This window comes from Nannospalax galili, unplaced genomic scaffold (assembly GCF_000622305.1).
Source record: "Nannospalax galili isolate Female #2095 unplaced genomic scaffold, S.galili_v1.0 scaffold339, whole genome shotgun sequence".
NCBI classification, from domain to species: Eukaryota; Metazoa; Chordata; class Mammalia; order Rodentia; family Spalacidae; genus Nannospalax; species Nannospalax galili.
In genome coordinates, this window is record NW_008344185.1 from 1,647,633 (window position 1) to 1,661,374 (window position 13,742).

The window sequence follows — 13,742 nt, forward strand, 5'->3', positions numbered from 1 at the left end:
GAGTTTTATCATAGATGTATATTGAATTTTGTCAAAGGCCTTCTCTGCATCTATTGAGATGACCATGTGGTTCTTGTCTTTGAGCCCATTTACATGATTTATGATGTTTATTGACTTACATGTATTGAACCATGCCTGCATCTCTGGGATAAAGCTGACTTGACCATGGATGATCTTTTTGATGTGTGTCTGTATGCAGTTTGCAAGTATCTTGCTGAGAATTTTTGCATCTATGTTCATTAAGGACATGGGTCTACAGTTTTCTTTTTTTGGTTGTATCTTCACCTGGCTTTGGTATTAGAGTGATGCTGCCTTCATAGCAGGAATTTGGAAGTTCTCCCTCCATTTCTTTTTGAATAAATTAAGTAGTACTGGATGTAGGTCTTCTTTATATGTCTGATAGAATTCTGCTGTAAATCCACCCTGGGCTTTTTTTAGTTGGGAGGTTTGCTATTACTGTTTCCATTTCTTTTTGTGTTATGGGTCTGTTTAAACTGTTAATCTCTTCTTGGTTTAGTTTTGGTGGTTCCCATGCCTTTAGATATCCATCTATTTCTTTTAGGTTTTCAAATTTAGTAGCACATAGGTTTTTAAAGTATTCCCTTATAATGTTCTGTATCTTTCTGGTGTCTGTTGTGATGTTTCCCCTTTCATCTCTGATTTTGTTGATTTGGAGGTGCTCTTTCTTTTGGTTAACTGGGCTTAAGGGTCTGTCAATCTTGTTTATCTTCCCAATGAACCAGCCCTAGGATTCGCTGATTCTTTGTATTGTTTCAATTTCATTAATTTCTGCCTTATTTTTGTTATTTCTTCTCCTCTGCTGTTGCTTTTCAAGTGTGTTGAGTTGCAATGTTAAGTCATTTATTTGTGTTCTTTCCCATTTTTTGATGTAGGCACTTAGAGCTATAAACTTCCCTCTAAGGACAGCTTTCAGCATGTCCCGGAGGTTTTGTTGTGTTGTATTGTCCTTTCCATTTAGTTCCAGGAATACTTTTGTTTCTTTCTTAATCTCTCTTTTGACTTAATTGCCCCCATTCATCATTCAGGAGTGTGTTGGTTAATCTCCACGAGTTCATGTGGTGATTAGGGCTTCTTCCAGGGTTGACTGTAAGCTTTATTGCATTGTGGTCTGATCGAATGCATGGAATTATTTCAATCTTTTTGGATTTGTTGAGGTTTTGTGCCCCAGTATATGGTAGATTTTGGAGAAGGTTCCATGGTATGTCTTTTGGTGCTTGGGTGGAATACTCAGTAGAGTTAATCTCCACGAGTTCATGTGGTGATTAGGGCTTCTTCCAGGGTTGACTGTAAGCTTTATTGCATTGTGGTCTGATCGAATGCATGGAATTATTTCAATCTTTTTGGATTTGTTGAGGTTTTGTGCCCCAGTATATGGTAGATTTTGGAGAAGGTTCCATGGTATGTCTTTTGGTGCTTGGGTGGAATACTCAGTAGATGTCTGTTAAGTCCATTTGATATATGGTATTGTTTAATTCAGATGTCTCTTTGTTAACTCTCTGCCCCGTTGACCTATCTAATGGAGACAGTGGGTTATGGAAGTCACCTACTATTAATGAGTTGGGGTTAATCTGGGTCTTAAAGTCCTGTAGTATTGTTTTTATGAAGTTGGGTGCACCAGAGTTTGTTTATGATTGTAATATCTTTTTGATTCATTCTTCCTTTGATCAAAATGAAGTGATCCTCTTTGTCTCTTCTGATTGATTTTAGATTAAAGTCTATTTTATCAGATATTAGGATTGCTATACCTACTTTTTTCTTAGTACCATTTGCTTGGTATATTTTTTTCCAACCTTTCACTTTAAGACAGTGTCTGTCGTTGAAAATGAGATGTGTTTCTTGCAGACAACAAAAAGATGGGTTTTGTTTCTTAATCCATTCACCTAGTCTGTGTCTTTTTACTGGGGAGTTCAGTCCGTTAATATTTAAAGTTTTTAATGAAGGATGAGTATTGAATCCTGTCATTTTTATTTCTATTTACACTCATGATGCAGCTGTTCCTTTCCACAGTTATACCTTCACTGAATTTCTATCCACAACCCCTTGGGTGTAGGCATTCCTTTCTTCAGCTCTTTGTATTGTTTCCAGAACTCTCTGAAGGGATGGCTGGTTTTGTGGACATGAATTCCTTCAGCCTGTTTATGTCATGGAAGATTTTTCTTTCCTCTTCAACTATAATAGACATTTTGGCTGGGTATAGTAATCTGGTTAGCATCTGTGGTCATTTAAAACTGGGACTACTTTGGTCAGGCTCTTCTGGCTTTCATAGTTTGCACTGAAAAGTCAGCTGTAATTGTAATGGGTTTTCCTTTATATGTGACTTGTTCTCTTTTGCAGCTTTCAAAATTGTCTCTTTGTTTTGTACGTTTAGTGTTTTTACTATGACGTGCCGTGGAGAGTTTCTTTTCTGGTCCTGTCTGTTTGGTGTTCTATATGCTTCTTGTATTTGTATGGGCATATCTTTTTTTAATTTTGGGAAACTCTCCAATGATTCTGTTAAAGATATGGTCCATGCCATTATCTTGGTAGTCTTCTCCTTCCTGTATGCCTATGATTCATAAGTTTGTTCTTTTTATGGTGTCACACAATTCCTACATATTCCATTCCTGTGATTACTTAAATTTTTCATAATCTTTGCTCAAGTGGTCTAATTCGTCCACCTCATCTTCCAGTCTTGATACTCTTTTTTGCACTTCCTTCATCCTATTGGTGAGGCTTTCTCCTGTCGTTTCTAATTGGCTTACTGAGTGTTTCACTTCCTTCTTCATTTCAGCCTGAGTATTCTTCAATATTTCTAACACTTTTCTGAATCCATTCTGAAGTTTATCCCTATCTTCCTTTAGTTGATTTCCTTTTTTGTGTGTTCTTTAGATTCCCTGAATTCTTTTACCATGTTTATAATTGTTCTTTTGAGTTCCATGTCCTGCATTATCTCTAGGGGGTTCTCACTGTACTCCTCTAGAGGACTATTGGTATTTGGTGGGGATATGTTATTTCGGTTTTTCATGTTATTATTTTTTCTCTGTGATTTTGACGTGAATTTCTTTTGTAGTTTCTGATTCTTGTGTGAGACTCAGGCCTTCAAGTTTAGGTCTGCTTTTTTTTGTGAACTTTATGTGTCTTTGTGGTTTACTTTTCGGGCTGGTTCCTCTAAGCTTCCCAGTTCTTTTGATTTTATATTGGAGTGGCCAGGTTGCTTTAGTCTTCAGGAGTTCCCACAGAGGCCCAAGTCAGATGAGATCAGATGCTCTCAGGCTTTCTCCTAAGGTCTGGATCCCTCCAGGATAGATTTTGGCCTCAGGAATTTGTGGGCTGGACTGGCCTGGGAGCCTGGCCCAGAAAAGATGCTGGTCTAGGGCAGCTGGTGGTGATGCAAAGGAAGATAGGGGCAGGGGGCGGGAAGTGGCCCCAAGAGTTCCTGGGGACTGCACTGAGGAGCTGGGTTGGTCCGGATGCAAAGGACCAGAAGAGGAAAGGTCAGCCCTGGCGTCCAGGAAAGAGGCTGGAGGTTTGTGCAGACCCAGGGAGGCAGAGGGAGGTGAGGACAGGGCAGGGCCAGGCCCAGAGCGTCCCTGGGGACCCGAGAAGGAACTGAGTTGTTCTGGATGCACAGGTTCAAGAAGCAGTGGTGGTTCCCCAGGTGTCTGGGGTGCCAAGACAAGGAATGAGACAAGACCCAGGCTAGGAAGGGAGATGGGAGGGTCGAATGAGGCTGGGGGAGTCAAGGCACCTGGAGGGCCCAATGGACTTACCCAGGAGAGAGAAGCCTGTGGGTTGGAGAGAGGCCTGTGGGTCCTGCAGGCCCAGGGAAGCAGAGGGAGGTGAGGGCAGGGCTATGTCCAGAAGCAGTGCTCCTGGCAACCTGAGAAGAACTGGATGCATAGGATCAGGAAGAAGCAGTGGTGGTTCCCCAGGTGCCTGAGTCGCCAAGACAAGGAATGGGACAGGACCCAGCTAAGAGGAGAGACTGGTGGGGTAGATGGGAGGGTGAGTGAGGCAGGGAGTCAAGGCACCGAGGGCCCAATCGACTTACCCCGGTGAGAGAATCCTCCAGGTCGGAAAGAGGCCTGCGGATCCTCTCAAAATGATGATTTTATGTAGATTATTTAATATTACTGATTGTCACTTTGTGTTAGAGAGTCCCTAAGACCACATCCCCAACTTGAATGATTTGCTAGGAGGACTCATGGCTAGCGTATACAGAAGTGAAATAACATGGAGCAAACTCAGCCAAGAGAAAAGGAACTGACAGAAAACAAGATTTAGGTTTCCCAGAGTCTTCTCCTTCTGGAGTTAAGAGTTGTGACAGCACAAGTAAATGCTATATACCAAAGCAGTTCATAGACTCATACCCAGAATTTTCATTAGAGGCTGACAACTTATGCATCTTCTGCCTAGCACCATACCATAATAAAATCCAACACCCTCACATAAAAGCAAGTTTTAGTATAAACCATCATATATAAATAATTCAAGCATAATGAAATACTCTTATCAACGGAAATCCTTCCCAAGTTCAAGTTCTTAGAAGTAGCTATAACAATTAAGTTTAGGGATCAACCTGACTAGATTAAGGCATTTTTCTTGTGACAAAATATCTGATAAAAGGCAACTTAAGGAAAAACAGATTTACTTTGGCTCATAACTCCCAAGGTACAGTCCATCACAGTCTAGGAAGCCACAGCAGCAGAAGCTTGATGCAGATGGTCATAATATATCAGCAGTCAGGAAGGAGACAGCAAGGAATGCTGGTGTGTGGCTCACTTTCTCCTTTTTTATTCTGTCTAGGACCATAATCCATAGAATAGTATTGCAAATATTCAGCATGAGTCTTCCCACCTCAATTAACCTAATCTAGAAAATTCATCATAGACATGCTAGAGGCTTAACTCCTAGGTGATTCTATATTTTGTTGAAGTCTATCCCTTGCCAACTTGATACTTAAATATACCACTTTTAAGCCATATTATATCCCTTGTCCCTATAGGTTCACGGGCAAATCATAATGTAAAATTCACTGCAATTTCAGAAGTCCACAGTCTTTAATAGCTCCAACACTTTAAGAGTGTAAATGCAGAGTCTCTTCTGAGACTCAGGCAATCTCTTAACTATGTGCCTCTGCATAATCAAAAAACAAATTACATGCTTCCAATATACCATGGCACAGAATAAATATCCCCATTCCAAAAGGATTATGGAAATCCAAGCAGAATGAGGAAATATTAAGCCATGCAAAGCCAAGACCAAAACCCAGCAGGGTAAACATCAAAACCTCCAACACCATGTCTGGCATCTGACTGCATGTGCTAGAATCATCTGGACTCCAAAGGCTTGGGTAGAGCCTTTGTCTTCCAGCATTCTGCCGGCAGCACACATAGCCTGTCTCTTGGGCCAGGTCCATTCCATGCCTACAGTTTTCCTCAGTAGATCCATGGTTCTGGCATCTTCCATATCCTTGGGGTCACCAATGCAACTTGGGCCTCACAGCTTTACGCAGTGGTCACTCAGGATTTTCCTTCAGGGATTCTGACCATGCTACACATTGCTAGTTCCAGAGTACAGTCCATTATTACAAAGAAGTCGTAGCAGCAGTAGCTTGAGACAGATAGTCATGCTGAGTCCACAATCAGAAAGCAGAGTGTAATGAATTCTGCTGCTAAGCTCACTTTATCCTTTCTCACTCGAGGACACTGGCCTGGAATGGTCTTCCCACCTCAATTAACCCAATCTAAAAAATTCTTCAAAGACATGGGAGAGATTTGTCTCCTAGGTAATTCTAGGTCTTGTAAAGTTGATAGTTTTAACCATCACACAAAAAATAACTGAAAAATCTTGTGACTTGGTACATCTATGAGAGTGCTTCCAGAAGACACTCATTTGAATCAATGAATAGGAAGGATAATCTTCCCTTAACCCGACACAGGCAAATGACTTACATTCTGCTGAGGACCTATAAAACAAAAAGGTAGAGGAAAAACAGATTCTCTCTTTTGCTACTATAGCTTCATTCTCTTACTCTTGGGCATTAGAACTGTAAATTCTCTTGAACTTGCCTCTCACTCCGATTCTCACGCCTTTGGTCTCAGACTGTGATACACCACTGGCTTTGCTGGTTTAGAGGCATTGAAAGTTGCCCTGAGCCATGCTACAGTATTCCTGAAGAAGTCCTCCTTAGAGACTCTCAGTATTCATAATCATGTGATCCAGTACCCTTAATAAATTCCTTGCCATCAATACATGCACATATCCCTTATTAATACTGCCTCTCTAGAAAACTCTCATTAATATACACTAGCCAGAAATCAACTTGTCAACGGAAATTTCTATGTCACTTATTAACTTTAACTGAAAACCAATTTGACCTGTTCTTTTCTATAAGCTCATATTTCTGATTTTTAGATAACTAGTTATCTATTGTGCCACTTTTAGGGACTTTGACTATATTCAACTCAAAAGTTACACAGATATGATTGTTATATGTGAGCTCTCTAATTTCCTTCTGTATAAAAACAGGTCTTGAAATCCTTCTTCAGACAAGATGTCCACATTTGTGGGTTTAGTGGTCTTAATAAACTTTTTCTATATTGAAGAATATAAGAAGCAAGGGGCATAGAAGTTACTACTTTGAATGTTCTCAGACTAATGATTTTGAAGAAAACAAACTTTATTTATTACTCAACAAAGCATTTTAACTTTCAGACAATACTAAGATATTTATACTCTGGAGAAAATAAAAGATTTTCAGAATAAAGAGTCTCATATATTGCACTAATTTTAGTTTTCCTTTATTATTAGACCATATGGAAAGTGTATTTTAATAATTTATACATATAACTCAATATTTAACATCTGCACAGTATCCCGCTTTGTGGTTATTTTGAATAGTTATTTATTGATGAATTTTAGGTAATTTTCAGTTTTTACTTATTATAAAGGAAAACTCAGTGAACATCCTTGTACAGGTGTTTGCAAATATTTCTACAGTATTTAAGTATTAACAAAAAAGCTGTTGGATCAAAAAGAAAATAACCTGGAAAATATTAAGAAACTCCCCAATATATGCCATGTAAAATTCATACGTCTCTGGTATAAAAAAAGCAATGACAGTTATTTGTAACTTAAAGCATAAACTTAGATCATAATACTTTTAATCTGACAGGAAAATCAAGTAACTTACCTCTCTGGTATAAAAAAAGCAATGACAGTTATTTGTAACTTAAAGCATAAACTTAGATCATAATACTTTTAATCTGACAGGAAAATCAAGTAACTTACCTCGTCCACTTCCACTACCACCTCTGCTTTGATAGGTGTTACCATTATCTGTAAGGCATTGTTTTGCAAAGCATTAAAAGAAAACATAGTTTCCCCTTCCCCTCAAATACATATGGTGCATAGCTATTTGTACTCAATACAGACTAATTAATTACTCAGAATTCCTGTCTCATAACTTTTTTTTCTAGATTTCATTTAAACTTTATCTTTATTGGGACATTTTTCACTTGTAATTGTACGGATTTGTTTTCATTTCACCTTAAATCACACACATTTTCTCCTAACTCAGAACACTTTCTTTGAAACCAGAACATGCATTATTTTCCTTCCTCCAATTAAAAGTAACAATTCACAACTCCAACTGTCAATCACCATAGAATAATGCACAGGGCACATATTTTTTCCGGGGGAGGCAAAATTTTCCTACGTAACTAAAATGGCAGGGAAAATCATGAGCCAGCTTAGTGACTTAAACATGTATTCCTGCTTAAAGCATATATGAATATTAACCCTAAGTAGTAGTTCTCACCTGCAGTACTTACTGCTGGTCTTCTAGAACCAAAAAGGCTGCTACTACGCTGTGTCTCCTCATCTTGGTCATATTCACTATCTGTATTTGAAAGAAACAGAATTTGATTGTTACTTTTAACAATTTTTTATAATCAGTCAGCAAAGACAAAAAAGTCAAAGTCATGGCATGGTATCAGAAATTGAAAAAGGTGGTGTGAAATAGTTTAACAATTATGATGAGTATTTTTCTAAGTTTCATACAAAAGATTTCTCTACAAATTATGTACATCAATTACAAACAACTTCCTCAAAAATATTTTATGAATAAATTAGGGTCAATGTTATGCCCAAGCAAAAGTCTCCTCCCCCCAAAATGCACTTTTAATGTGCTTAGAAACCAAACTGTATCATTTTACTGCTTGTTCACCGAAATATCATCCACTCTTGCCAAACTGGATGTTATCAGCCCACAAAGACCCTGCAGATAGACGCCTTTGCTTTTTTAAAATTTTTTGCCTTTTTGTTAAATCTTTCCAAATTTATCAATGTTATATCTTCCAAATCACTAATCTTTCCTCTATTGAGACACATGCAATCCAACAGTGACTTCTGAATACACCACTTTTAGTCTAGAAAACGATGTCTATAGAAAGCCATGTTGGTTAAAAAGAATGTATGTTGAAAGGTAGAGCCATTTAGAAGACTTCCTGTTTATGGGGCTGGAGAGATGAGATGGCTCAGCCGTTAAGAACACTGACTATTCTTGCAGAAGACCCGGGTTTGAATCCCAGCACCCACATGTGCAGCTAACACACATGGAACTTCAGTTCCAGGGGATCCAACAGCCTCTTCTGTCTTCCGCAGGCATTGCCCAACACGGGTGCACTTACCTACATGCAGGCAATACACACGCATAAAAATAAATATTTTTTTAAAAAAGAAGACTTCCTATTTATAAGGTCAGCCATAGTTCTAAGGCTCCAAAGCAGTTAGCAGTATGTAATGCTAAAGATCTGATAGTACAAACTTCTGACAATATTCACATGTTCCAACTTATTATGCAATTACTGAAGTGTCTAAAAATAATGTCAAATATAATGTGGGTGATTAATTTGTGCCTGCCCCTGTACTAAAATATTCTCATATAATACTCATGACAACTTTATGTGATAGGGTTTTTAGAAAGCATTTCCTTCTTAACAAATGAAGCACATCTTATACAATCCACTACTAACTTGGTCTTCCTAGACCAAATCCTCCACGGCAACCTCGGAAACTACCTCTTCCACCTCTTCTGAATGGCCCTGAAGCTTCTGAATCATTTCCATCTTGATAGCCTATAATATTAAAACACACACAACAGTACAAAATAACAACAAATAAATCTTGGAGACATGGTAACTAAATTAAATTTAAGCTTTTTATAGTTAAATGGCTTTAAGTGAATACTTTAAAGAATTAACAGAAAGTTACTAAAAAGAAAACCCATGATTGACCTACAAATGTTCTACTTTACCAATATATTATGACCAGAAAAAAAGCACTGCTTGAAGAATCAAAACTGAGTAAACGAAGAGTGGTGCTTGAATAAAACACCAAGTTGCCACAACTGCACCGTTAGCTAAATTTCTACACTCTCCAAAAGTATTAAATAGGTCAAAGTTTATACTTGCCCCCTACAGGAAATAATATACACCTTAGCAAAAGCCCAGGGAGGTAGGAACATGGTAAGTCTCATTTTCTGTTACAAATTACAAGTAAAAATTGACTCTACCTAATGCAAAAATCAGGTAATTTCCAAACCAAAATGCCAACTACACAGAAAATAAACTAATGTTTAGTTTATGCATTTGTAAGATTTTATACCTAAATACGATTGATAAAAGCAAAAGTCCTAGATGTTCTACTTCTTGACTGTGTATATTTTAGAATCCTGCTTATAAAATGAGACAGAACTAATTCAAAGTACACTCATGGGCTGGAGATGTAGCTCAGTAATAGAACACTTACCTGGCATAATTTTATCCTCAGCACCACCCAAAAAATCCAAAGTAGATTAATATTTATGTGCCTATCAACTAATACACTCCTAGATCTGTTAATAATGTGTATATTAACAGTCATACCCGTTTAATAATTCTAATTATCTGTGCCTCTTTACCTTTAAAAAAAAGGCCTGTCAACTTAAATCTCTTAAAAATTATTTTTTGGACTTCTCTTTATTTCTAAGCAAAAATTACTTTAATGAAGGTAGTCGATAAGACATAAAAATATATACCCAAATATAAAACATAATAAAATTAAAATCTATGCCCCTACCATCCAGCTTAGAACTAAAATTTTCTGAATATAACTGCAGCCATGAGTTTCTTTTGCCTTGTTTTTCTCCTTCCTAAGCATCTCTCTCCCATTAACTTAGCCAATATCCTGTACTACTTTATATTTCCCTGTGTTTAATATTACTATGAATATATACTTATTTTAATGCTATGTACATACACAGACAATTTTGTTACAGACTCATATAGAACATATTCTATACTTCCAACTCTTTCTGTTGACCAGGAAATCACTTTATTACGGAGCCCATAAAACCTCCAATACACAAAACTCAAGTATGTCTTTTACACTATCAAAGTGAAAAATTTTGAAAGATATGCACTATTGATATCACCAAAAATGGCAAAGAAGTGTTGCTCCAAAAAGACAAGAAAAAAATGGACAAAAACTGTCAGAATTAATTTTTATCCAAACTCTGAAAATCAAAGATTAGTAGCAATCCAAGCAACATTTAAAAAAACTGATGATTGATAAAAACACCAAATTCTGTGGCATTTTAACTTACCCCAGGTCCACCTCCTTAGCAATTCCAAGTCCTGATTATATTATTAAAACTTTTTTTAAAAAATATTAACTCATAACAGGTAACTATAGGGTCAATGTTCACAAAACGTTTTTAATAGCTAAAAAGAGGAAACAACCTAAGCATCCCATCAATAGATAAGCAAAAGGTGATGCATATATACAATGGAATATTATTCAAAAACAGAACAGGATACACATCTTATGCATTCTAAAATATGGATGAACTTTGAAAATGTGGTGTTAAAATAAGCTAGACAAGGCACAGCAAATACTATTCCTCCTGAAGAAAATACTTAAAGCAGGCAAATTCGAAGAGAATGGCAAATAAATATAGAGAGATTACCACATTCTGAGTTCAAGACATTATTGCCTAATAGGTACAGACAGGGCTTCTGTTCAGGTAGTGATGCTTTCACATATTAAATGCTATGAATCACACACTCAAAAATGTCTAAAATCTAAAATGGTAGCTATTTCCACAAAACAACCACCAACAAGTTCCCAAATTTGATGAAAATTTCCTACACAGCCACAAAGCTCAACAAAAGTAGGATGAACCCAATGAGATCCACATGTAATATAACAATATAAAACAAACACAAATGATGCTGGGACAACCAGATAACCACAGGCTAAACAATTAAATTGGACTCACATCTCACACCATATACAAAAATCAACTAAAAAAAATGAATCAAAGACTTTAAAAAGCTAAAACCACAAAATTCTTGGCAGGGAAACATAGAGAAAAATCTGCATGACTTTACATAAGCAACAAAGTTTTCTAGATATGGCATCTAAAGTATAAACAACACATCAGATGCACACCTTTAATCCCAGTAGTCAGAAAGTGGAGCTAGGATCACAAGCTCAAGATCAGCTTGCACTAGTTAACAAGACTCTGTCCTTTTTAAAAAGAGTAAAAATAAACCGGTTACATAGAAGTTTCAAACTTTGGTACTTCAGAAGGAAGTGAGGACCGGGCTGGAGAGATGGCTCAGTGGTTAGCAGCACATTCTACTCTTTCAGAGGACCCAAGTTCAGTTTTCAGAAATCCTTCAGGAAGCTCACAACTACCTCTAACCCCAGCTCCTGGGGGATCCGACACTTCTGGCTTCTATAGGCACCTCACTCACATGCACAAACATATACACATAACTAAAAATAAATTTTATAAAGTGAAAACAACCTAAAAGAAGTTTAGGAAATATATGTAAATCATTTATCTGATGACATTCATGTCAAGACTACATAAAATGATTTTTAAAATGACTACGGGGGCAGTGAGAAGGATCAGTGGATAAAGGCCCTTGCCACCAAGTCTGATGTCCTGAGTTCCATCCCTGGAACCCACATGAAGTACATGTTGTCTGACCTCCACATGTCAGAATTCTAAATTCTAAAGAGGAATTTTTAAATGACAATTTTTAAGTGGGCAAAGATTCCAAACAGGTACTTCTCCATACAAATGGCCAATAAGGATATGAAAAGCTGCTCAGTATCAAAGTTGTCATAAAATGCAAATCAAGAGGCCAAGAGAGATGTTCAACACGTCAAGACACTTGCCACAAGCAAACCTGAGTTTGATCCCCAATCCCCAAAGGAGAGGAGGAGAAAACCAACTCCTACCAAGTTATTCCTTGAGTGTACAATGGCATGTGCACACCTCCACAAAATACACAAAAAAAATAAAAATAAGTCTGGCATGGTAGCCTTTAATCCCAGTACTTGGAAGGCAGGGCCAGGTGGATCTCTGAGTTCAAAGCCAGTCTGGTCTATGCAGTGAGTTCCAGGCCAGCTGGGGCTACAGGAAGACCCTGTCTCAACAAGACAAAAAAGATTTTTAAAATAAGTAAAATGCAAATCAAAAGCACAGTAAGATGCTACTTAATACTAAGATGATCATACTAAAAACCCAGACAATAACTAGTATTGGTGAGGACGTGGAGAAACCAGAACCCTTGTACACTGAGGGTGGGAATGTAAAATAACACAACTGCTATGAAAAAAAATGATAGTTCTTTAAAAGGTAAAACACAAGCAGTTCCAATCCTAGGCATATACTCTAGAAGATGAAAATTTATGTTCACATAAAAAGTTGTGCAGAAAGTAGTCATAGTAATCCAAAGTGAGAAAAGCCCAAACATAACATCAGCTGAAGAATAAACAAAATGTGGTGTTAAAGCAACTGACCTATGCACTTCAAATGGTTCATTTTAATTTTATTATTAAATATTACTTCAATGAAAAGTGGTATGCATCACAAAATACCAAGAACTCAAATGTGGAAGACCTTGAAGGACTCTATAGCAAAAATCATAAAGTATGACTCGAGTATTAAAATCAGAAAGCATATGCCAAGGTATTTTTCTTCAAAAGTTTTCATTACCAGAATTCTTTCTTTCAGCCCTTCTAAGACCAGTTTTGCCTAGTTAATATTTTTGTCTTACATTCAAATTGTTCCAAAGCATTGTCCTTACCGCCTCTCTTGGAAAACCCTCTGCTCCGAGTTGGATTATCTTCACAGTCATTATTAGACTCTTAAATGAAAACATAACATGTGAATAGTTCATTTTAATTTTATTATTAAATATTACTTCAATGAAAAGTGGTATGCATCACAGTCATTATTAGACTCTTCACAGTCATTATTAGACTCTTAAATGAAAACATAACATGTGAATAGCATCTAGATAATTTCAAATGATGTAACAGTTAAAGAACAGAACTATAACAAGAATATTTTCTCAAATTAAAACATAAGTAAACAGGACTGGAGAGATGGCTCAGCAATTAACAGCACTGACTGCTCCTGCAGAAGACCCAGGTTCAAATCCCAGCACCCCACATGGTGGCCAATGGCCATCCAGAACTCTAGTTCCAAGGGATCTGACGCCCTCTTCTGGTCACAGTTTTTTTTTAAATATATATATAAGTAAACATTGTAATTCTTAAAATAATTTAACCAGAAATATAAAAACATTACTTAGGTTAAAGTCCATAGACAAAATATCTAATGCAGGCTGGGCGTGGTGGCACACGCCTTTAATCTCAGCACTCGGGAGGCAGAGGCA

The 13,742-nt window shown here is 37.2% G+C and overlaps 1 protein-coding gene across 1 annotated transcript in view; it reads right to left on the bottom strand.

Moving 5' to 3' along the window:
• Ddx4 (DEAD-box helicase 4) overlaps nucleotides 1–13,742 on the bottom strand; it is an 86,187-nt gene that overhangs the window by 41,825 nt on the left and 30,620 nt on the right. The window contains 4 exon segments of the mRNA XM_008840383.1: nucleotides 7,294–7,341; nucleotides 7,823–7,903; nucleotides 9,039–9,140; nucleotides 13,149–13,208. Coding sequence (XP_008838605.1) covers nucleotides 7,294–7,341; nucleotides 7,823–7,903; nucleotides 9,039–9,140; nucleotides 13,149–13,208 — 291 coding nt within the window.